A 23,462-nucleotide genomic window follows, 5' to 3' on the forward strand; every position below is an offset into this window, starting at 1 on the left:
AAAATAGTTATCGTTGCCGATCATGTCTTCTGAGGGTGCGCATCGCGCGCGATGGGTGGCGCCGGCGGAACGGCCGTGCGGAAGAGCGTCAATGTTGCTGAACACTCGTGTCGCCATTGCGAGTCATGAAATCAAATCGACTTCCTCCATTGCGAGCAACTTCTTCTTCTACGACTGATCATACGCGAAAGACACATACAAGTGACCGGTCATTCAACTTCAAGCGCAACAAAATAAATAAACTCCCGAAATGGCTCACACGGCGCAGACCGCCGACCTGAGCGTTCCCGCGCTCTTCGATTTCCGCGAGCATGTCGTCGTAATTACAGGCGGTGCTACTGGTCTCGGTGAGATGGCGGCGCAGGCGTTTGTGCAGAATGGCGCAAAAGTAATCATTGCCAGCCGAAAGCAGGCCGAGTTGGAGAAGACCGCATCACGGCTTAGCAAGCTCGGTCCGGGATCGTGCGATTACGTCGTCGCCGATCTGAAGAACAAGGCGGGATGCTTGCACTTGAGCGCTGAAGTCGCGAAGAAGACTGATCGGGTCACTGTTTTGATCAACAATTCAGGCGCTACTTGGTGAGTACTCTTGCCTTCGAACGCTGACTATTGGCTTTTGTGACGATGATATCTTGGGCGTCACACCGAGGAGTCTTCCTCCCACCTGCATCCACTACTGACAGACTTCTTTCAACAGGGGAGCTAAATACGATGATTTCCCCGAGGACGGCTGGGACAAGATCATGAACCTCAACGTCAAAGCAATGTTCTATGTCACTGTCGGCCTACACTCCCTCCTGACCAACGGCGCTACCGCGGACAGTCCAAGCCGGGTGATCAACATCTCCAGCATGGCAGGTATCAAGACCAACGACCCCACCGCCGGCGCAGGCGGAGGTCTCGCCGCTGCAGGCAGCGGTACCTATAGCTACGGCCCCAGCAAGGCCGCAGCAATCCACCTGTCACGCCAGCAGGCCAGCAAGCTGATGTCGCAACACGTCACCGTGAACTGCATCTGCCCGGGCGTCTTCCCCAGTCAAATGACGGCTTTCGGATTACAGAAGGCGAACGACCTGCTCGTGAGTGTCCACCCCAGCGGGCGCATCGGTAAAGCGGAGGATTTCGCTGGAACCGTCCTCTTTGTGGCGTCAAGGGCCGCAGCGCACATGACGGCGAATGTGATTGAACTCGATGGCGGGTCGACGAGAAGCGGATTCTCGCGCGCGCCCAAGCAGGCGAAAATCTGATCTGATGTCATATAGCTGTGGTAGATATGGAATGACGATCTGAACGAGCCATATCCCCATCTCACGGGGTTTTCCTTGTGTGCCGCTCTTCTTGCCGCACAATTTGCGCAGAAAAGTATTCTCGGTCGACTGCCGTCGGGCGGGTTGTGTGTTTCGAACATCATACGTCGATAGTCGTTCTGGGACTTTTCCCGAGCACTCAGATTGCTTGCTCGACCCTCCTCTGGCATCTCTCTTCCCATTTCTTCAAGCTACTTTGGAGTTTGGTATCGACCTCACACTCTGCTGACACCACGCGGCATAAACTTCTGAGCTTTGAGAATTCTTTTAGAAAGTACAATTCCCCAGCCGTGTATCCCAACAATTGAATCTCACGCTTAGATAGCTTGATCTTCATTAACCTTCCTTCGCCATTCATGTCGTCCTCGAGATTCCGAGCAGGATGATTTGCGTCTTTACATTCGCCATTTCTCGTGCCCTCGCCGTTCTCCACGTGATGTGAGCTGAGCTCATCAACCGCCAAACAAGGCACCGCCTTGATCAGCGCCGCAAGCATATTACCATCGTCCACTTTCGCGACGTATCCTGCCATCTCTCGCTGAAAGGCCTCCTCGCTCTGATACGTCCTGGAATTGGCATCGGACGGAACATCCCCCGCGGCCGTCTCGGCGTAGTCATCTGCGTCGACGGAAACGTCGGGATTTCCGTCTTCATCGTTACTGTCGATGAAAGGACCTGGAAGACCATCATTGATGTCGATGGACATGATGCCAACTTTTGGGATCGAGACCCTCGATTTTCAGGCAGAAATATATCTCTGGTGTGCCGGTGAGAATGAGTGATAGTCTTGCTGGGAACCGAGCAGGATTGGGAAGCCTCCCGGATAGATCTCTCACTTTGGGGAGTTTGTGGAAATTTTCGCAAAATGGTTCCCCTCCGTGCAGAGCACAGCTGACAGACCAAGGACGAGTTGGAAAACTCCCACCAGTTTTCACAATTTTGATGAGAAGTCACGCTTGTCGGGTGAAGCGCAAAGATTCACCAACGACGTAATTACGGTTTAATACGATCACAAGCAACCAATGACCTCCGTTTCATGGTCTCAAATTGACCCACCGGAGGAACAGTATTAGGTTTGATGTTAGGGTCTGGATAGGGTTGTGCATCTTTTAGTACGTGACATAACATGACGAGAACCTCCAGCTTTGTGGCTGACTCGGTCACACGATGCTCCAGTGCTTCACCACCTCTCCTTCATAACACGTCAAGGTGAATCGTCAGTTCTTTCTCTGCAACTTCTACATACGCGAAGATTTCAGATTGAAAATTCGATTAGTTAGGACACCAAGAGAGCTGCGAGCCCTGACATACTTAAATCTTATAAACGCTCTCCAATTCGATACTGCAATGACCTAAAGAAGCGTCCAATGGAGCTCGATCCGAACGATGATGATTTCGTGAAAATTGGCCGGACATAGCCTTTTGATGGAGTCTGCGAAAAAGGCATTTCCCACGGGAACTTCCTCGGTAAGTTATAACTTCTCGCTCGCTGCAAGGTTTCGTGCACCTTCCTCGTTGCGAAGCTGCATTGATACCACGGCACCAACGCGGACCCCTTTTGAACGCATGCGGTCAGTGGATATGCTCAAGGAGACAAACGTAATGGAAGAGGACATACCTGATCCCATAGCCACGGCGACCTGCTTAACCAATTCTTGCGTGTCTCCCGCAGCGAAGCATCCCTTGACGCTGGTTTCGGCCAAGACAGGGTCGGTCACGATCTCGCCACTGCCATCCCTCATGTTGAGGCCCAATTGATCGATGAACCGTTGTCCTCGGTTGATCGTAGATGGACGGTGGAGAAGCATCCCGAGCTTGGCGTTCGATCCATCTTGAAATTCAATCGTGATGCCGTTCTCAGGCCCTGGGCCATTGTTGATCAAGCGCTTGACAGTACGAGTGTCGACCTTCGCTTTGCTGGCTTGTGCGATGCGTAGAGCTTGTGCAGTGGCGTTATCGGTAGGAGGCGGGCCATTTGTGTAGATGGTGACGTCGGGGTGGAACCTCAGTGCCATCAACGCCAAGTTGTTGTAGCCAGGGTTGGCAAAGGTCAGAACTCCGATGGGATAATCGCGTTGCTCGAATCCGTCACAGAATAGGCATTGGTAGCTGGAGGTTAGCAACGTCAGCCCTCTGCACACGATGTACGATCGACGAAGGATGAAGTACTCACATGTGCTCAGGCCAATTCTCCCGATAGCCCTCAAAGTTGGTGGGAAGCACGTCCTCTGTACCCGTGGCGAGAACCAATTTGCGGCCGAAATATGTCTTGTTGTTGCTATCTACAGCTTGGAAGCCCATGTATCCGGCTTCAACCTCGACTTGAGCTACCGAGGTCACGTTGGCATGTTGGAATTGGATGGACGGGTATTTTCTAATCTGCTCGATGCTGATCTGGCGGAACTCTGTGGGGTTTGTTCCATCGCGGGAGAGGACAGTGTGCATGGCAGTGACGCCTGCGTTGCGGAATACGCCAGAGTCCAAAACGAGGGCACTGCGGGTGACACGGCCCAACGCGAGCGCAGCAGAGAGTCCTGCAGGGCCGGCTCCCAGGATGAGGGCGTCAAACAGCATCTCAGCAGTGCTGGCGATATGCTAGGTGGGATGGTCACTTTGGGAAAACGACTCGGGTGAAGCGAGCAATGGAAGTGGCACTCGGTATGACTTGAATGGATTGATAGCCATCTTTTGATATATGCGGTTTCATGGGTAATATATTCATACATAACATGCGAAGTTTGTCAACAGGGATGTTACTCTCCTCGAAATGTGCCCGAGAATGTTTCCGAGGCGGCGCTGCTGACACATCGGTCAAAATATCCACCCGCATGGATTCCAGGTACTCCGCTCCCATCAGTTAAAACATCTATAGATTACAGGAGCTGACAGATCAATTGAAACACTCATGGACGCTGCAATGGTAATGTTCGGTCTATGAGCCCTGAACCGACGGCGAAGCTGTCAGCGCGAGATCTTGCAATCGGGACAATAGCTGTATGCGCAACTCAGCCAGGAGACAGTCCCGAATGTTAATATCAGCGCGGCCCAGCTTGCTGGCGACGGGGTCGTCAGGACAGACAGTGTTCGCCGGTCGAATGAGAGATATGACTTCATGAAGTGTAAATAAGCTATAGAGTTTTGCACCACTGACGAGCCATGATTGTCGATCCCTCCTCGTCCGTGGCACGCTTTAGCGCCAACGTCTTGTGTGTGGACACGAGAGTTCGGCTGACGATCAATGCATCGTCTTTGTTACACAGCCTCGTCAAATGGAAGAATAAAATATCGAGACTCGCATCAACACGTCAAGGTTAAGAACAATGATTCAGGTTTGCGTTGAATTTCGCGGAATTTTGGGTACGATCACTTGATTCGACCTACCTCGTTCTCCTTCCCGTAAGGAGGGACCGGTGAATCACCTCGGCCTCCTCGTCATCATGAGCTGATGTGATGGGCGGTACAACAGGACAGGAGTTGTAGTTTTGAAATTCAAATAAGTTCCCAACAAATCGTTCGTCAGATTTGCGGCGGGAAGAAATCCCGGGGTCTTTGTCGGAGACTTTCCCCCGAAGAGACTCAGCACACAAACGCCCGCCTTGGCCGCGATCTTATGAGTATTATGGTTCATGCCACTCCCTATTTCAGGATGAGACCTAATTGCATTTCAGTTCGTTGCTACGATGATTGCGTGCAATGGACGGGAGGGAGTGTGAGGATGGGCATGCTTTGGCCCAGTTGTTGGGCGGGCCGAGGATCGAGGGAATCCATCCCGTTCGCCGAGCATGGCCTTGTGTGGTTTATATGCGCCCGATCTGAGAGGTGGCTTTTCTGAGGTGGTCGTTTGGAAAATTGGTCTATGTTCAATGCAAATATCAAAGAAGTGAAGGTCTCCAAACCATCGTCAAGGGGATTGAATAAAACCAGAAAGAGCCGAGGAGAGGGTCAGACTCATTATAGATCCGTGTGCAGGTCGATCACTCGGAGTATTCAACACATATCAGCCCTTTGAAAGGGTGATCGTCGCGGAGAAGGGAGCTTCCTCCTCCTCCTCCTCATCAAGCAAATTTGAGGGAAAGGAAAAGAAAGAAACCAATTTGGCATTCGCGCGGCATGCATGCATGCATGCCATGGATCGCAGTGAACATGGAAGAAAACCTTGGGGAGTCTCTTTATCTGCGCAGAGAGAGGGGAGGAAAAACATCCGACGTGATCTAACATGCATTCGGCGCGTGGAATTCCCCATACCTACCCACTAGGTAGTATCCATGAGCGGGTTGTTCTGATGAGAGCTGGTGGGGAAGGGAAGGGAAGGGGTGGGGAGAAAATGTGACACCGTGGAGCTGTGGACGGGCTTTCGCTGGGGCGGGTTGGGTTGTCAAAGGGTTGCTTGTGATGATGGTCATGGTCATGATGATGAAGAGGTTGGATGACATGTCGAAGAGCAATCCCAAAAGGTCTGGTTTGGCCTCAATGAAGAATCACATCAAGGACAAATTCGGTCATTGCGAGTTCGGGATATTGTAGAGGATAGTGCACGACGAACATTGGTGACTTTTACGGGGTGATCTCGGATTGTGATCAGAGGCCTAATCGTTCCGTTACTGAAAGCAGCAGAGATGGAAATGCACACAGACAGACTCGGCACGAGGAAGGAGGGGGTGATCGAATCATAGAACAAAGTTATTAGATTTTTTTTGTTACAGTCGAGCCGGGTATTGTGGGACGGGAGGAGGATATGTCAAACGGTGCCTCCTGCTGAAGAAGAATCCGAAAGGAATCCCCTTGGTCTCGCAGAACACACGCGACCACGTCCGCTCGTCATTAATGTTCGAGGTTCATGACTTTTAAACTCATCTCTTTCCCTTTCTCATCGCTTCGTGGCCGATAATCTAGAAGACGGAGGAGTTGAGGGGGCCGTTGCGGGTACCCCAGTAGGTGAGGAAGAGCGAAAGACCGACGGTCTCGAAGACGCGGGCGAGGGCACCGACGGCGAAGGTGTCGAGAGGGCGCTTCTCAGTGGCGATCTGGGAGATGAACTGTCGACGGGCTGTCAGCAAAATTGCACGATTTTCGGGGAAATGTCGCCAATCACAAAATCGTGAGAGGCTGTCCGTGTACGTACCGAAGGAGCAGACGAGGCGAAGAGGACGAGAGCACCGAGGTAGGCAGCACCCTTGTAGGAGAGAGTGCCGGTGGCGTTGATCAGGGCACCGACACCGTAGGACTGGATGGCGGCACCGACGAGGGAGCTTCCCCAGGCGGCGGCGGCACCGGCAGCCTCCTTGGACTTGGCGAACTCCTCGGAGGAGTTGGCGCGCTGGGCCTTGCGGTAGACGTCACCGAAGACGGGGCCGAGGACGGCGAGCGAGGCAACGTGGGTGAAGACGGCACCGAGGGCGACAGCCGAGGGCTTGACCGGGGGAAGGTCTGGGAGAGAGAGATCGATGTTAGCGGTGAAACTGATGGTGATAATGGTGTCGCCATCGTCGTCGCGAGATCTCCGAGATGGTGGTCACCAGCCGAGCTCGATACCGAGACTCGGCAGGGAGCTCTTTTGGTGACGGCATTCTCGAAGATCTCGCCCGAGTCGCCGATGGAGGAATTGGTGACTTACAAGAGAGAGTGCCAGACATGTTGATGATGTTGTGGTGGTGATTAAAGTGGTGATGGAGTTATTGGTGGAGTTGTTGATGGATTGTGCGATTGATGAAGAGGAAGGAGGAAGAGGAAGAGGAGAGAGAAGGATGAAGTTTCATATGTATACCGCTAGAAATGGCAGCGAGAGAGAGAGAGAGAGCTGTCTCTTTTCTCGGCTGCGCACCAGAGACACACACACAGACTCAACGCGCGCCCGCAGGTTGGAATGGAAACGCTCTCATACATCATCATCCACCGACGTCATTCGCGGTCCAAGCTCTTGGAAGGAAAAAGCTGCTGCTGTGCAGTGTTGTATTGGTAGTGTACGGTCTACCATATAGCTCAGGTACGGAGTACTGTGGTGGAGCGCTCCTTCAGCCTCTTTCTTTCCTACACAAGAACAAGATCATCACGCACCGCAGGAATACACGACGATCACGAACTGGACGTCCATCTCATCATCACCTGGGCATGCTTCATGATCTTCACGGACACCCACTGAACCTCATCACCACAACAGTCAGTCGCATCGCTGACACGGGAAATGTATGAGAGTGCAGTACTATACAGCACTCGAAATCTTCAAGCGCAACTGCGTCATGGTCGAGGGAAGAGTCGAGCTCGGGCCGAGGACCGGCGTAGCTCACATCTCCCCCAGCCCAGTCTCCATCCACCTGGACAGTAAGTATTGCGCATGTGTCGTAGTGCGGTACTATGCTACAGTCGGTATGGACAGGACCTAGTTATTGTAAGGACTGTAGTGGGAGGAGGTATGATGCCACCATCGATTCATTCACTCGGGCTTGTCCTGGTTCGTGGCGCATGCTTCGACTTGTGGCGCGCACTGGAAATGAAACCATCGTCATTTGCTTCCTCCGTCTCGTCTGAAGCGATCCGACAGGGCCATGGACAAGCAGCATGTCATCCTCTGGCATTAGACTATCAGGACCTACGTAGGCATGCATTGGTATGGAAGTCTATCTGCCAGTATCATCGTTCCCCTTGCAGACCGTCATCTCCCACTGCTGGTTTGGTGTAGAATGAGATTGCTGGTGCTGCTGTCTGCTCGCGTGTGGTCTTGCCCTGACTGGGGGCGCGTCGTGTGTCCACAGTGACGATGAACAGTGTCGCAGAACCACCACCCGCCCAGGTATCGGTATCCCGCCCTCGCCGTTTCCGATGACATTGCCGAATCGCATCTTTCTCAATCGTGTATCGTCGCGATACCCATCTCTCTCATCGGCATGTCTAAGAGTATCTCGATGGAGACGCCGCTGGACTGAATTCCTCATGGATCGAAACAACCTTGGCGGTCATCACGCGAGACAGACGTTCGACATGTCTGACTTTGCGCATCGTCTCGTCTTCGGTCAGGGATGCAAATTGAATATCCTCGCCCTGATCGGCCAATGTCCCGGTGCTGAATGCGCCTGAGGACCGTAGTGTATGTCTGTTATGCTTCCTTCAAAGGGTTATGTTTCTGAGATTTGGAATGTACATGATGAACGGTACAGTCGTTGTCATTCTCAACGCTTCAGACGGGGTTGTTTCTCAAGTGCACGATGATGATGATGATGCGCTGGCGTCCAGGCGCCTTTACTGTTCCACGTTTTACACGCAGACTGGATCAACGACTCGAATCCCATACACGCGAATAACCATCACCTGGGCACTCCTGAAGCAAACGCGTTTTACACAGCCCGTCCAACGGAGCATCCCAAGTTTGGCAACTTTTGTATTTCATTCACTGCTGTGCTTCACTGCTGTATACACAACTTCTCACCTTCGTGTAGAATTAGGTGCAGGGGTTTTCAGCAGTGTGTTGGTAGGGTTGCGATTGGGGCAATTTGACCATGGTCTGCACACCTGGGCATCGTCAGTCCGTCGGAGCCTTCATCGAATTTGATGAGACGCTTATCAAGCGGCTGGAGGATCCACATCTGCCGAGGCATCCTCTTTTGTGCTCGTGCCGGAGGTCGAAAAGCGACATAGTATCCTGCAGTGTTCACGAGCCTCATCGAGAATAGACATACAATCATAGTCCACATTGGCAGTCGAAGAGAGGCCTCGTGAAAACCCCAGAAGTAATCGTTATTCTCCGCTGCGACCGTGGTGGTGCAAGCCGTCAAGCCTTTACCAAATGTAGGGGAATAAAAATCAATGCTGGCTTCTCAGCAGAGACTACACATGAGCTGTGCTCCTGTCAGAATCGTTACAGTAAGTATACTTGCAGAATTACAAATGCCTCGAGTGGTACCATGGACACAATTATCATCCGTTCATACGACCCGGTTCCAAGGTTTGTTCACGTCCCTCTGACTACGGTATTGCGAGCTCCAAATAATAATCTGGATCATGAATCATCATCATATCAGAGGACGCAAGGCTGCACCGGAGCGTCAAATCCGGCGAAGCCTATGGAACCTGGGCGGTTTTCTAGACCTAAGTGACCCCGGATCAGAAAGAGTGGTACCCAGTGACCCAAGGTATCGGATCAACCAGACATCAGATCATTGACCGCAGGTACAACCGACGAGACTTTACTTCCTCACATCCTGCCTACGCGCAGATGATGGCCATGAGTAGCCAAGGAAACAGCACATCGTAAATCAGTAAGACAGTGCTAGACACCTGATTGCGTTGCGGACTGTTTGCTGTTGAAGTGCAACTCTAAGCGCGTGTAGAGAGGCCCGACAGAGGGCAACATGCGCCTCTTCCCTGTTCGATTTGTTCCTTCTGAACGTCTCAGGGCTGCCGTCATGACGGACCCGACTGCCGTAGAACCAACCATGCCATGCCATGCCATACCATGGCAGAGATCAAATGACAATCACTAAAACCGAGGCGCAATCGAATTCTAGACCGGAATGGTCCATTGCTTGAAGCCGCCGACGGCGCGGAGCGGAAAATCATGATAACTTTATTTCTCTCAGGGGACCTCGCGGCGGTACTTCTCCATCCACTATTCCTTCCGACCATGCTTGTTATCATATAGAAGACGAATAGGAAACGTGAAGTCATCCTCAGCGACAGCAATGCGGCTCAGACATAGTCAATAGAAATCAAGCTCATACATCAAATGTGGATTTCCCAGTAAGTAATGTGGTGGCGAACAAGTGCCGGATAGCCCTGGACGTCTTGCAGAACACAAAACGAAACACCTCCACCTTCCTCCCCAATAAAACACACACAATCGTCAAATTCCCATACTGTCGCAACCCACCAAGTCTCCCTCGTGCCTGATGATAAGCCTAGGATTTAATTCTCTGCGACAACATCATTTCCTCTTCTTTGTCTCCTTCGCCCGCTTACGACCCGTGACTTCCGCCAACGTCCGACACGTCATCCACGGACTTTTGCAGATCTCGACTTTTGCAATAATCACCAACACCATCACCTGGCCCGCCATGGATGCCTAGCCGGTGCATATCTCGGAAATACGAAACTCGAATCCGCCAAGCACCGCGAGGAACTGTCGTGGAGAAGGTGGTGGCGGCGATTGTATCCTTAGGTCCCGCCAGCCGAACATCACCATGTTGCCGCCTCGCTCTGGTCCGCCTGCATTCTACGATCAACGTCGGACAAAGGAGTTTCACACGTAAGTCGCCTGCCGACATGACCGCGCTTGACGCATCACCCCGCTATCCTCGGTCCTTCAATATTTGCTAACTTCGCATAGATACTATGAACCATTCAGGAATGTCACAGTTCAAGCCCCATCGTGGACAGATCTCCACGACGATGCAGCTGTGGCCAACCATGCGCCTGTCTCATCCCCGGACAAGGCGCTGACGGCCTTCTGCCAGCTTGCTGCTCTCAAGTTGAACGTCGATCGGGCCATGATCTTCCTCTTCGACGCCGACTACGGTTACATCCTTGCCGAAGCCACCCGGAGCATGTCGCTTCGGGATGACACCCGGCATTTCGATGGCGATGGCCTGTGGCTGGGCCATACCCAGATCCCGCGTGGTTTCAGCGTGTGCGAGCATACGGTCAACCTTCCCCAGAACACTGGAACGAACAGCAACGACTCGGTGACCTCCAGTATGGCCCATATCATTAACAACTTGGAGTCCGATCAGCGCTTCTGCAACCGGCCTTACGTGACGGACGGGCCGAAGCTACGTTATTATGCTGGCGTGCCGATCACGAGCCCGAAGGGCATCAACATTGGTGCGTTATGTGCACTCGATGATGAGCCCCGCAGCGACACCTCCGTCGCCGAGGTGGAGCTATTAGTCGACCTGGCAGCCGCGATCATGAGCCATCTTGAGGCTGTCCGTGCCAAAGCTGAATTTCAGCGCGGCAGCGTCATGTTGGGGAGCCTGACTCATTTTGCCGATGATGCCGCCAATCTACGTGACGGATTCGCGAGTGGGTCGAGTGGTCGTCATTCGAAGCCTTCAACTCCACCGCCTCCTTCGGTGCCAGAAGGCTTAAGATTGGATTCGATGACTGGCACAGTGTTGCCTGTCCCCACCAATGTACAGACGCCGCCCGTCACAACAGATGACCTTCCCAAGGATCTGCATTCCACCATGGAGCATCTCTCGGTCTCTTCGTCATTCACGCATCCCACCCCCAGCCGACCTACTGACCCGATCGAACCGGTTCACAACGGTCGTGCTTCTGATGCCACCCTAGCATACGTGACCGATACTCAGGAACCATCATCGGAGTCCCGCACGAAGAACCATATACAGAAAATCTACCAACTTGCGGCCGACACGCTACAAAAGGCAATGCGCATGGACGGTGTCATTTTCTTCGATGCCGCCGGATCGAGCGCTGACGGGAGCGACGCCCCCGGTGAAAGTCAACGAACTGTATATCCTAGTAGCTCGGGCACGAACACTGCGACGGATGCTCACATTCCGCGAAGTGCCGCGCAGCATGTGCAGCACCTGAAGTCATCAGACGAGACCATCTCTCCATTCTATGCGACTGCCTGGGTCTCGGGATCGCACCGACCCACAGCTCAGCATATTCCGCGCCGGCTACTCAAATCTCTGACGAGGAAACACGAACAGGGTAAGATATGGCACGCATCTTCCGAGGAGGACGGCTCCGATGCAGCGTCCTCGTCTTCGATGTCATCCGAGCCATTGTCCGCTAAGCTGGTCGGAAATAAGCCCCGTGTCCGTGGTAGCGCCCGAAATTTTGCAGCTCTTCGCCAATTGTTGCCCGACGCTCGCTGCATCATGTTTTTCCCCATCTGGAATCACGGTTCGGGACGGTGGTGCTCGAGTGTCATCCTTTATGATTGCTCGCCGTTACGGACCTTCTCCGTGGACGGTGAATTACAATTCACACGCGCCTTCTCGGATGTTGTCATGGCCGAGTTGGGCCGGCTGGACACTCAACGCTTGTTGCAGACGAAATCGACCTTCATCTCATCAATCTCGCACGAACTGCGGACACCTCTCCATGGAATCCTCGGCACTGTCGAGCATCTGAAGCAGCAAAGCCTGGATTCCACGACGAGTCAGATGGTGGGTCTTGTTGAGCAATGCGGACAGACCATGCTGGACACCATCAACCATGTCTTGGACTACTCCCAGGTCGATCACATCGTGCGACATCGGTCTTCATCCGAAGAGGACAACGGGGTCCCGCGATTGCAGCGTAGAACCCCAATGGGCATGAACAAGTCCATCACTTCGAATGCATCACTTTCCAGGCGAACCGCGACCGTGAATCGTCTGACCGAAACGACCGTCGACGCGGTCGTCTACTCCTACTACTGCAATCCATCAGCTCCCACGTCTCCTAAGATCTCTCTCATTTTGGACATTGACCAAAATCCATTGATCGATTGGACGTGCCGCTTGAATCCCGGAGCCTGGAATCGCGTCTGCACCAATCTTGTCGTCAATGCTTTGAAATTCACCGCCGAGGGGTACATCCACATTTCGCTAAAGCATCAGCCACCCGCCGACGCTTCAAGCGTGGCAGTCGTCAATCTCGTCGTGACCGACACGGGTCGTGGCATGAGTCGAGAATTCATGCAGTCGTCTTTATTTCAACCCTTCGAACAGGAGAACGGAATTGCAGACGGGACTGGCTTGGGTATGTCTCTAGTTGCGAAGATTCTGAAGGCGATCGGTGGGCAGATCAGCGTCCGTAGCGTGCAGGGAAGCGGTACGACCGTCTCTGTCACAGTACCCATGGTCCGCCCTCGTCGACACCGGGCTCGTCCGAAAAAGGAAGATGTCGAAGCGCGTGATTCATCACCCGATGCACGCGAAGAAGGGAAAACGACGATCTCGGCCAATTTTGTGGGAACCTCCTGGGGCCCCGGTGATACCCCTTATGCACGCGGCCGTCGACTGCTTCGGGTGTCAATAGACCTCGCGCTTCGAGCAATCCGACATCTACCACAGATGACAACCACCGATCACACTCAGTCGATCACGCAGCATGTGGATGTTGTTGCGGACAAAGACATCCCCACGGTCTTTGCTACAGCGCCTACCACAACGACCGGCATCGAGAGCCCTGAGGCTGCCGATCAGACCGAGTCCGTCCCCCGTCCGCTTCTCGTCATTTGTGGCACATTCCAATCGATGCGCCACACCATCTCGGCCGTTGCCAAAATTCCCGCCTTGGCTTCAACCCACATCGAATATGTCATTGAACCGTGTGGACCTATTCAGCTCGCGAAAGCCATGTCACGATGTTTCGCCGCCATGGCCCCTGAGATCGCAAACCTAGAAGCTTCATCCCGATCCCATCCGCCATCCGCCAACCGTCATGTTGTCCATCGGCGGTCAAGCAGTCTCCTTGTTGGCAGTGAAGCTGCTGAGAAGCTGCATCTAGTGAGACGACAGACCAACGATGACTTGTCGGCTTTCAGCGTACCAGCAAATTCCGCGCCTCGACAGAAACCGCGTTCTCCACGCGACCACATCAACAATAACGACTATTTCACCCGCACGAGTCGGGTCTCGGGTGCCGGGACAGGGAAACGGATAGATTCGCTTACTCAAGCGACTGTCTCAAAATTGTCCCTTCAGCGGAATGGAATTGAAGCCAAGGATATGGCAGGTGTTGCGACTGGTGAGTCAGCGTCCACCATGCCACCTCCGCCTCGCTCGCCGTCGGAAGCAATGCCATCGCCTCCGATCATCATTCCAGGCCCAGAATCGAGCACGGACTCAAAGCCTCCACTGGCACCATCTGAAAGCCCTACGGCTGCTACGGCGGCTACTGATCAGGTCGTCATGCTCCTCGTGGATGACAACGTCATCAACATGCGTCTTCTGAAGATGCATGCGGATAAACAGCAGTATAAGAATTACACCGCCCAGAATGGTCTCGAGGCGGTCGAATTCTACAAATCGGCTTTGAAAGAAGCGGTCGAAGCTGCACAAAACACCGCTGTCGAGAAACCTGTCAACGGTGAATCGCCGCAGCAGATTTCCAGCAGCGGATCTCCAAAACTTTCCCAGCCAACCAGCACTGATCTCGACTCGTCCATCACCACTCAGGAATCGACCCCACCCACCTCAACCTCCACACCGCCCTCACGCCTCCCGCGCGTCATCCTGATGGACATCTCCATGCCCATCATGGACGGCTTCGAAGCCACCCGCCAAATCCGCTCCTTAGAAGCACACGTCGCCAACAAATCCCGCAAAGCATCCTCCGCCGCATCGACGCCAACATCCTCCTCCTTCCCCTCGAACCTCAACTCCTCAACACCCTCACCGACCACAGCAACGACGACAGACACCCCTCCCTTCACCCACCGTGCCTTCATCGTTGCCATGACCGGCCTCGGCTCCGAAGCCGCCCAGGCCGAGGCCCGCGCCAGCGGAATGGACCTGTTCCTGACCAAACCCGTGCGCTTCAAGGAGCTGAGCCGGATCCTCGCCGAGCATGGCTTCGGCCCGCCAGCAGGGATGGCGGCTCCCGCGAAGAGCACCGCGATCAAACCTTGAGGGGGATTTTCCCTCGCTGTTTTCCTTGTCCCGCTTCTCTTCGTATTGCTTTCCTTTCCTCTGGGTCGGGTCTATGTATTTGTAGCGGGATTTGCACTCTGTCTTTTTTTCCTCTTGTGCTAACAGGCATCCATGGCATTTGGGCTCCTCCCCGGCGGCGCTTTTGACTTTGGCCTTCATGAATGGAGTTTTCTCTCCTCTTCTCTCTCTCGCGATGTGGGATCCGGAGAATCGGTAGGACTGCACAGGCTCCCGGTCGGCGGGATGGGGAGGCGTGTAATTTCCCTGAGCGGATGCGGATGGGAAAGTGCATGGACTTTTGTTGTTGGGAGAATAGAGAGAGAGATGGGACATTGATTTTTCGGGATTGGATTCGAGGGGGGCTTGTTGTTGCAGCCTCCCCCTCCCTTGTTAGCACAATTAATAACGACGATGACGATAATGGTGTGTGGAATCGATGAATTTGATGGGCAATTTGGGGAAGTCGTGCCTTCTTCATTCTTATTTCCTTTCCTCTTGGGTCAAAACTCTCTACGGGAATGTGTGGGAGTCATAAGCCGCCCCTCGGATCTTTTTCACGAGTGGTCCCTTTCCATCCAGGATCTTCACGCCTCGACCGCCGCCAAAGCCTGAAAGCGGCTCCCGATGCCCACCCGATACCGATACCCATCATCGTCGCCGTCCTGTCTCCGGACTCCCTGCTCCTTCTTCTCATCATCCTCCCCATCCTCGCCGACAACGCTGTCCACCGCCCCCAGCGAACCCCTCTTCCCCCGCCCGCCCGCGAGAGCACCATCAGCGCTCCTCCTCAGCACCCCCGGGACCGCCCAAGCGACCCTCTCAGCGCCGAGCCTCGCCCCCTCCAGGTTGCCGGCGCCGGGCCCCAGCCGCAACGCCGCGAACCGGCCCGTCACGAACAGCGGGACGTCGTCGTCCCACATCAGATCGTGGTTCAGCGCCGGTAGGCCCGCGTATGTCGGGACGGGGTACTTCTCGTTGATATCCCGGAGGAAGGGCAGCGTCGAGACGTCGCTCGCCACGCCCGTCGCGAAATACACGAAATGGAAGCACGCCGGCCAGTCCGGCCGCTCCGGCTCCGTCGCGATCCTCCACGCGCCCTTCTCGGCGTCTAGTTCCGCGCCCGTCACGACGGTGTGCGTGTGCAGCGCGAGCCGCCCCGCCGCGATGTGCGCCTGCAGGACGCGCGCGTACCGGGGCGTGACGCTGCCGCCGCCGCGCGCCGCGTTGACCAGGTCGCAGCGCTCGTCGTCCGTGTCCGCCGACCAGAAGCTGGCCTTCTCGTGGTTCTGGAACTTGCCCATCCAGCTGAGGTCGACGTCGAAGGGCTTCACCTTCAGCGGGCCGCGCATCACGTGGTGGATCTTCACGTTGGGCCCGGCGCGGCGGAGGGCGCGATCGGCGATCTGTGCGCTCGTGAGGCCGCCGCCTATCACGAGGACGTTGGTCGCTTGGCCGCGCGCCTTGAGCCGCGCGAAGAGCGTGCCGTCCTGGCCGGAGAAGGCGTGGCAGGAGTATGGGTTCGGGGCCTGTGGGAAGGGCTTGGGGATGCTGGGGGCATTGCCGGCGCCGACGGCAAGGACGACGCTGCGGGCGTAGAAGGTCCCCGCGTCGCTCTGGATGGTGAAGAATTTCTCGAAGGGGGAGAGTTGCGGGACGAGGTCGTAGTCGAGCTTGGAGACGGCCGCTTGTTGGATGAGGGATTCGTCTTGGAGCCGGTAGCGCTTGGCGATGGATTCGCAGTAGCCTTGGAAGAGATCGCTCGGCGGGGTGAAGTAATCCTTTCGATCTCGCTCGTCGATGGCGACGGGCGGCTTCGCTCTGAGGGAAAGTCGTCAGCAAGGGAAACACCACCTCTCGAACAATGAGGGTCACGACATACTGCTCGTTGGCCGCCTTCCTCAGCTTCCTCTTCTTCTTGATCTGGTGCTTGCTGATCTCCTTCCCCACACAGCCGACGATCTCCACGCAATCCCCCTCTCGCCCTTGGGAGTGCGCGTACGCCAGGAGCCCATCTCGATCCTGGGGGTCCGGATGGAAGAACATGGGACTACGGAGATGCGTGATCTCCAAGCGAGCGAAGAGCGTCTTCCATTTCGCCAGCCACTCCTTGCCGGAACTATCGAGCACCAGCATGGAGGGGGATGATGAAGATGATGATGATGCATCCGTGAACCCCCCGGATCCCGGCCGGATGGCGCCGTTGCGGGAGTTTTTGATGCTGGCGGAGGCCGTGTGCTTGTTGATCCAGTGGTAGCGGTTGTGCTCGGCTTCGGTGAAGAGGGCCGAGGGGGTGTGTTCGCGGAGTCGGGCCGCGACGGCGAGGCCGCAGGGGCCGGCGCCGATGATGACCACGTCGTGGATGAAGGGCAATTCTTCGGTCATTTCGGGAAGCGTGGAACTCGTCCGTGTAGACGATCTCGTCGGACCGGAGTTTCGAGGTGTGCGCGCTCAGGACAGTAGATTTGATCTTCCCCTGCCTGGTGCACCCGCCGCAGTCGACGTTGTCCACCAAGGTACCCCCGTCATCAATGGTCAGTCCATCAAGGTGCCCAGGGTGCGACGTCCGCCACTACACACTCCACACAGCGACACTCTTCATCGCTTACGCATAGACGTCGATGATGGTTTGATTTCGCCTCGACAATGCGAAAAGAGCCGACGACAGATCAGTGTTCGGTCCAACTGGCGCGAAATCATCTTGATCTAAGCGAGAAATCCGAACGATGAGGTGACATCCAGCTCCAGTGCGCAGCGACGCGTGACCATCTCGAAAGAGGGAAGAACACGACAGTCTTGACGCTTTAGAAGAGAGAGATATCTCCCGAAATATCCCTTGCGGTCGAAAACCAATGGCCGAAAGTTGCCTCACTGCCCAGCGATCTGATCTCGACCATCACCGTCAATCGCCGCAAGGTAAAACATAAACAGGCCGGCCGAAGTGAGGAGAAATCACATAAACGACTGAACCTTTCCCCATAGTGAAGATCCTCCCGTCGGACATGTAGCGCGAGGTCGAGCTTGAAAGGATCTCAGGTCGTTGGTATGTATATAGATGTCTCTCGACAGCCCAGGAGGACCTCAAGCCGGCGGCGCGCCAAGCCCTTTGCTGGGAAATCGCGACTTTCACAGGGCTTTCCGCGGGCTTTCGATGAGCCCTTTGTTGGTTGCATCACGGACGACAACGACGACGACGACGAATGAAGGGAACAGGGGGAATCACGTTGTAGTTCTGGTGAGATCCGTCCCGCGAGCCATACAAGAGTGCCGCGAAAGGCTCTTCGAGGGGGAATAAATCTGTGGAGGTGATGTTGATCATAGGGGGGTGCGCCAGATGCCCCGAATAATCGCGATTGCGTATGATAATTCGTGAACCATAATCTTCGTAAATCTATAATGACAACCCATGACGATGCATCCTCCCTCCCCCTTCGAAGAAAAGAAACGGAAGAGAAAAAGCGCTCTGTGGAAAAAACCCTCCCCCAAGCCATGAATTCTCAAAACACGACCATCCCGACACCCACCGCCAACGGCGCCAACCCCATCCCCAACCCCATCAGACCACTCCCCTCGGCACCACCGGCCGGAAACCTCGCCCGGGCCCCGGCCGCCGCGTTCCCCGTCGGGCTGCCCTTCGCCGTCGTCAGCGTGCCCGAGCCCTGCGCCTGCGCACAGCTCTCCCTCGCGCACGCGAAGCCCAGGGGGCAGCAGCCGCCGCCGGAGTCCGCGTTGCAGATGTACCAGCCGTTGGCACAGGAGCCGGTCGTGGTGGGGGCGGGGATGACGACGGTGGCGACGGCGGAGGAGATGGCGGTCGTGCTGGCGGTGGGCGGGCACGAGAGCGTGTGGCAGTCCCGGTCCACGCGGCAGCAGCCGCCGAGGTAGACGGCCGAACACATGTAGTAGCCGGTCGGGCAGAAGGAGTTGTAGGAGGTCGAGGCCGTTGGGGTGGGAGGGGTGGTGGTGGTGAGGATGCTGGTGCCGCGGACGGGGGCGCTGGCGTTGTCGCTGGTGGTGGTGGTGGCGGTGCATTGGGTGCCGCTGGCGCAGGCTTGGTTCGTCGGGCAGCAGCCGCCGCCGAGGGAGGCCGGGCAGGAGTTGTGGCCGGATGTGCAGGCTCCGCCGGTGGAGGTGGGGGAGGTCACGCTTGGGATGACGATGATGGTGGTGGGGGAGATGATGGTGGTGGTTTGGGTCGTGCCGGCGCCGGTGATGGTCACGGTCGTGGTGGCGGCTTGGATGGTCGTCGATGGGAAGACGAAGGAGGATGTGCTCGTGACGGTCGCGGGCGGCAGGTTGGTGGTGACGGTCTGGGTGCCGTAGAAGACACAGCCCGTATCTAAGCAGGCCGCGCCGGGGATACAGCAGCCGCCGTTGCTGCTGTTGGGACAGCTCTTGTAACCGGCGCCCGTGTCACAGGACGCGACGTTGTTCCCGCATGTCTGTCCATTCGGGCAGCAGCCGACTCCGTTCGAGGTCTTCACACAAGTCTGACCATTCGGACAGCACAGGTCGGAGGTGCCAATCGAAGAACACGCATTCGTCCCCGCCGGGCATTGAAACGCGCGCCGGAAGAGATTGAAGCCCAGGGACTCCGCGAGCGACGGTTCCCGCCGGGAATGTAGAAAGACGGCAGGTTCGAGCGCGGCAGTAATCGCAGTGTCGTTGTGCTCATAACCAATTTCTCGTCGATCCTGACCGGACCCCTCCATGCCTCGCACATGATTCGGCAGATCCCAATATCCCAGGAAGAACTTCTCATTCGGATCCTCACTCATCTTCCTCAATTTCCCCGGCGCCTGCTCCATGCCCAGCAGAACCCTCGCCGCGCTCTCCTCGCGCCGGACAAGAGCGCCGTGTTCGGGGAAGTATTTCACCGTGGGCGGGAGGTTATACGGCCACGCTGCGTCTTCGGACTTGTCCGAGGATAGGACGGTGCTGTCATGATCGTCGACGGCGGACGATGGTGATGTCGCTGTCGTGAGGGTCGAGAGGAAGCCGACGGATGTGAGAAAGAGACGAGTCCATTGCTGTGGTCGCATCGTTGTGATTCCTTTTCTTCCTGCTGGACTTCCTTCTTTCACGATCGCTCTCTGCTATGATGGTGACTTGGACGCTCGCATGCCGATGCGCAGAACCGTCGCGGCTTCCCACGAGATATGTGTGTGCGTGGATGTGTTTGTATGTCGCAGGAGCAACCGGTCAAGAAGCAAAAAGAAGCAACAAGGCAAGCAGAGCTATGCTGTCGGCGCAGTAGGGCGATGGGGTGACGCAGCTTCGGCAGCTTGGGCAATCCACGTGGGAAAAGACGGGGTTGAACTTCACATGAACATTTTTATATGACCATCACCACCAGCCATCACCACCAGCCAGCCAGCCAGCCAGCCATCTTTCCCTCGAGGTGAAGATTTTCTCGTATATGGGAAGGCTAGCAACACCAAAAATCCCCCAGGATAAATAACATAATCCACTCCACCAGCAGAGATGATGGCTGGGAGCAAGAAGAAGAACAAGAAGGAGAAGGAAAGGGGCGTGATAAAAGCATATATATCTATATATATATATCCACATATATCCATGCATGCTGGACTCATTGTTCTACAGTACATATCTCTAATCGCTGCCGGAGGTATGTAAGTAGGTAAATAGGCAGGCGGAGGTAGGTAGGTGTAGGTAGGTCAGTAGGGATCTTCGTCTCTCCCTCGTCTCTCTCACACATTCTCTCTCTTTTTCTCCAACGATTGCCAGTCCCGAAAGCGACCTCTCTCTCTCTCTCTCTCATACAACAACAACATGGAGAGAGACCACTCCGCAAGCCCACCACCACCAGCGAAGAAATTCCGTCGTCCCTTCCTTCTTACCTTCCTCGGATTCCTCCTTCTCCATGGGCCATTCCCCTACCATCCACGATTGGTTCCTCCAGTCATGGATGATTCCTCCACCGCTATAGGTTCCTCCCTCTCGCCTCTATTATCCATTTTTTCTTCTCGGATCGGATGCGATGATGCCGATGCCGATGTGCTGATATGCGATGTGCCGATATGCGATGTGCGGATATGCGATGTGCGGATCCCGCCTTGCCTTGCCTTGCCTTGCCTAGCCTAGCCTAGCTGATGATAACAACAGCCCCCCTTTTTCAGTTCAATTCGGTTCGGTTCGATTCGGTTCAGTTTGGAGGTGATGATCACAAGAAGGGTAAGATGGCGCGCGCGAGGAAGGGGAAAACCGAGCGAGCAAAGCCGGAAAGCTGCAAAGCTGTAAGAGAGTGAGAGTCGCAGAGTGGACGCCAGCAAAGCCGGTCCGAAAGGGCAAGTCGTCGTAACGAAGCGAGGGCGTGTTTTTGTTTTCGTTTTCCCGGAAATCGAAGATGGAGAGGAATGAATGAATATGCCGCTTTCCTTCATGGATGGACGTCGAGTTCTGCCTTTTTCCCCCCCACATAAACCTCTCCGCCTCTTCGCTCGTTCGCCTCGGGAGGGAACAACAGGAACGCCGGACCGGTGGATGATGATGATGATGATGATGATGATGATGGGACATGTGCGAACGCCCGCCGGGGAGGATGCATGTGGCCGGAAAAAAGAAGAAGATGAAGAAGAAATGTCATTTCGTGGAAAGGGGGAAACCTCCCCGGAATAAACTCCCCAAAGAAACCTCCCACGAGAAGCGAGAAACGTCAAAGCAGGGGAAAATCACCCTCCTGTATTCGTCATCATCATCGTCGTCCTGCGCTGGTGGAGACCGCAGGAGAAGACGATATAGACGGAGACGACGATAAAGAAGAAGAAGGAGCGACCTTGTCCGTCGGCCCCTCGCTGCCCGCGCCGACTTTCCGTCCGCCCTCCTTGCGCTTCACCCGGCACCACAGCCCCACCTCCTCGTCCGTGACGAACTGCCACATGACGCCGACCCAGCTAGGGTGGGAGGGCAGATCGCAGTAGAATTCGTTGGCGATTCGGTTGAGTTTCCAGAGGCGGGTCCAGGGGACGGCGGGGAAGTCGTGGTGCTCGTTGTGCAGGCCGACGTTGTAGGTCAGCAGGTTCAGCGCGCCGTAGTACGAGAACGTCTCCGGGGGAGGGGCCAGTTTGGAGGAGGGCAAGGGGATGATGGAGCCCGTGGGTCGCAGGCTGCGCGAGTGTTGCGCGAACACGTAGTGCTCGGCGATGAAGTGGCCGGCGCAGGGGTGGAGGGATCCCGCGAGGAAGGAGCTCAGGATGAAGTAGGCCAGGGTGCGGGGCCCGAAGAATTGCACCATGAGGGCGTCAAAGGCGAGCTGGATGGCGATGTTGCAGGCCTGGAGGCCGGTCATGGGGAGCTTGTAGACGAACATGGGGCGGAGGGCGTAGAAGAGGATCTGGAAGGTGCAGAAGAAGGCCTTGCCGGCGACGGAGTCGAAGAACCAGGCCTCCAGGGCGGTGGGCAGGTCCACATCGACGCCGTCGACGCCGAGGGATTTGTGGTGGGTGAGATGGTATGGGCGGAAGGAGGCCGAGTAGGGGATGCCGATGGGGAGGTTGGCGAAGATGGAGAGGGCGCGGTTCGCGGCGGGCGATTTGAAGGCGAGGTTGTGGGAGATCTCATGGATGGCGAGGAAGAGGTTCTGGTTGGCGGTGGCGCCGACGATGTATGCGGTGAGGAAGAACGGCCAGGAGAGGAAGGGCGTGTCGCGGAGGAGGTAGGCGCATAGCACCTGGATGCCCACGACGGCCCCGACGAGGGGGATGGTGAGAGGTTCCGGGCCGCATAATTTGAGGACCTTTTCAAGGATATCAGTATGAATTTATGACAAAGCCGACCTGACGTGCTTGCGTCGTGGGTTCGACTGGGTTCAACCCACCTCGGGATGCGCCTTGATGATGGCCTGCCGCCTCGTCCGGTGCGGCTCCTCTGTGTATGCCCAAAAGAAGTCGTCCCGCGGGTTCTGACCGACGACGGTGGGTGTGGAATTGGCGGTGATGGGTGAGGAGGAAGAGGAAGAAGAGGAGGAGACCCGCTCGCTGCCCTTCTTGCCGACCTGGACTTTCCCTTGCTCTTTCGATTGGCGACTCCGAGACTTGGACGACACGGCCGTGGCGGTGACGGTGACGCTGGTGGAAGGCATGGTCGGTCGGTCGGGATGGGGAGGTGTGGTGAGAAATGGGTGTTGTTTCTCACGAGGGATTGTCGGTGGTGAGGGAATGTATAGAGAGGAAGAAGAATGAGGAGGTGGAGGTGACGGTGAATGGGTTTGACGGTGAGAAAAGGTAAAGGGTGAGGATCTGTCTGTCTGTCTGTCTGTCTGTCTGCCTCTCTCGTGTGCCAGCAGGGAGGGACTGTCAGGTGTGTATAGCTAGCTAGGTAGCTCCCACATGAACGACTTGGGACCGCTGGATGTGCAAGTACTGGAGCTGACGATGGCGTGTGAATGTGTGAAGATGAAGGTGAACGGCAACGGTATAGGCAACGGTATAGGCAATGGTATAGGCAATGGTATAGGCAATGGTATAGGCAATGGCAATGGCAATGGCAATGGCAGTCTCTACCTATCCTACGCGATCTACAATAATACCTCCAGGTA

General features: G+C 55.6%; 8 protein-coding genes across 8 annotated transcripts; 2 read left to right on the top strand and 6 right to left on the bottom strand.

Moving 5' to 3' along the window:
- Positions 1-143: 143 nt before the first annotated feature.
- Positions 144-1,597, top strand: K489DRAFT_383192 (NAD(P)-binding protein). Its single transcript, XM_033605541.1, has 2 exons — positions 144-579; positions 698-1,597. Exons 1-2 carry the CDS (start codon positions 251-253, stop codon positions 1,245-1,247), a joined length of 879 nt encoding a protein of 292 aa, XP_033457426.1. The 5' UTR covers positions 144-250; the 3' UTR covers positions 1,248-1,597.
- K489DRAFT_372888 (uncharacterized protein) lies at positions 1,447-2,013 on the bottom strand (the record flags this gene model as incomplete). Its single annotated transcript, XM_033603371.1, has 1 exon — positions 1,447-2,013. The coding sequence occupies one exon, from the start codon at positions 2,011-2,013 to the stop codon at positions 1,447-1,449; it is 567 nt and encodes a 188-aa protein (XP_033457427.1).
- A 573-nt stretch (positions 2,014-2,586) lies between these two features.
- K489DRAFT_383193 (FAD/NAD(P)-binding domain-containing protein) lies at positions 2,587-4,014 on the bottom strand. The gene is made up of 3 exons (XM_033605542.1): positions 3,481-4,014; positions 2,926-3,416; positions 2,587-2,862 (listed from the first exon to the last, which is right to left on the bottom strand). Exons 1-3 carry the CDS (start codon positions 3,879-3,881, stop codon positions 2,780-2,782), a joined length of 975 nt encoding a protein of 324 aa, XP_033457428.1. The 5' UTR covers positions 3,882-4,014; the 3' UTR covers positions 2,587-2,779.
- Positions 4,015-6,196: 2,182 nt separating this feature from the next.
- On the bottom strand, positions 6,197-6,940 carry K489DRAFT_390371 (DUF1761-domain-containing protein; the record flags this gene model as incomplete). Its single annotated transcript, XM_033606596.1, has 3 exons — positions 6,197-6,343; positions 6,430-6,734; positions 6,922-6,940. 3 exons carry the CDS (start codon positions 6,938-6,940, stop codon positions 6,197-6,199), a joined length of 471 nt encoding a protein of 156 aa, XP_033457429.1.
- Positions 6,941-10,221: 3,281 nt separating this feature from the next.
- On the top strand, positions 10,222-14,978 carry K489DRAFT_55063 (uncharacterized protein). Its single transcript, XM_033608714.1, has 2 exons — positions 10,222-10,542; positions 10,624-14,978. The coding sequence occupies exons 1-2, from the start codon at positions 10,478-10,480 to the stop codon at positions 14,885-14,887; spliced, it is 4,329 nt and encodes a 1,442-aa protein (XP_033457430.1). The 5' UTR covers positions 10,222-10,477; the 3' UTR covers positions 14,888-14,978.
- Positions 14,979-15,492: 514 nt separating this feature from the next.
- On the bottom strand, positions 15,493-17,290 carry K489DRAFT_390372 (FAD/NAD(P)-binding domain-containing protein; the record flags this gene model as incomplete). The annotated part of the gene is made up of 3 exons (XM_033606597.1): positions 15,493-15,570; positions 15,637-16,726; positions 16,788-17,290. 3 exons carry the CDS (start codon positions 17,288-17,290, stop codon positions 15,493-15,495), a joined length of 1,671 nt encoding a protein of 556 aa, XP_033457431.1.
- A 1,011-nt stretch (positions 17,291-18,301) lies between these two features.
- Positions 18,302-20,027, bottom strand: K489DRAFT_55085 (uncharacterized protein). The gene is made up of 2 exons (XM_033608715.1): positions 19,732-20,027; positions 18,302-19,674 (listed from the first exon to the last, which is right to left on the bottom strand). Exons 1-2 carry the CDS (start codon positions 19,945-19,947, stop codon positions 18,403-18,405), a joined length of 1,488 nt encoding a protein of 495 aa, XP_033457432.1. The 5' UTR covers positions 19,948-20,027; the 3' UTR covers positions 18,302-18,402.
- Positions 20,028-21,620: 1,593 nt separating this feature from the next.
- Positions 21,621-23,006, bottom strand: K489DRAFT_324588 (uncharacterized protein; the record flags this gene model as incomplete). Its single annotated transcript, XM_033601773.1, has 2 exons — positions 21,621-22,661; positions 22,743-23,006. The coding sequence occupies 2 exons, from the start codon at positions 23,004-23,006 to the stop codon at positions 21,621-21,623; spliced, it is 1,305 nt and encodes a 434-aa protein (XP_033457433.1).
- Positions 23,007-23,462: the final 456 nt, after the last annotated feature.

The sequence above is a fragment of the Dissoconium aciculare genome (genome assembly GCF_010015565.1).
Source record: "Dissoconium aciculare CBS 342.82 unplaced genomic scaffold K489scaffold_11, whole genome shotgun sequence".
NCBI lineage: Eukaryota > Fungi > Ascomycota > Dothideomycetes > Mycosphaerellales > Dissoconiaceae > Dissoconium > Dissoconium aciculare.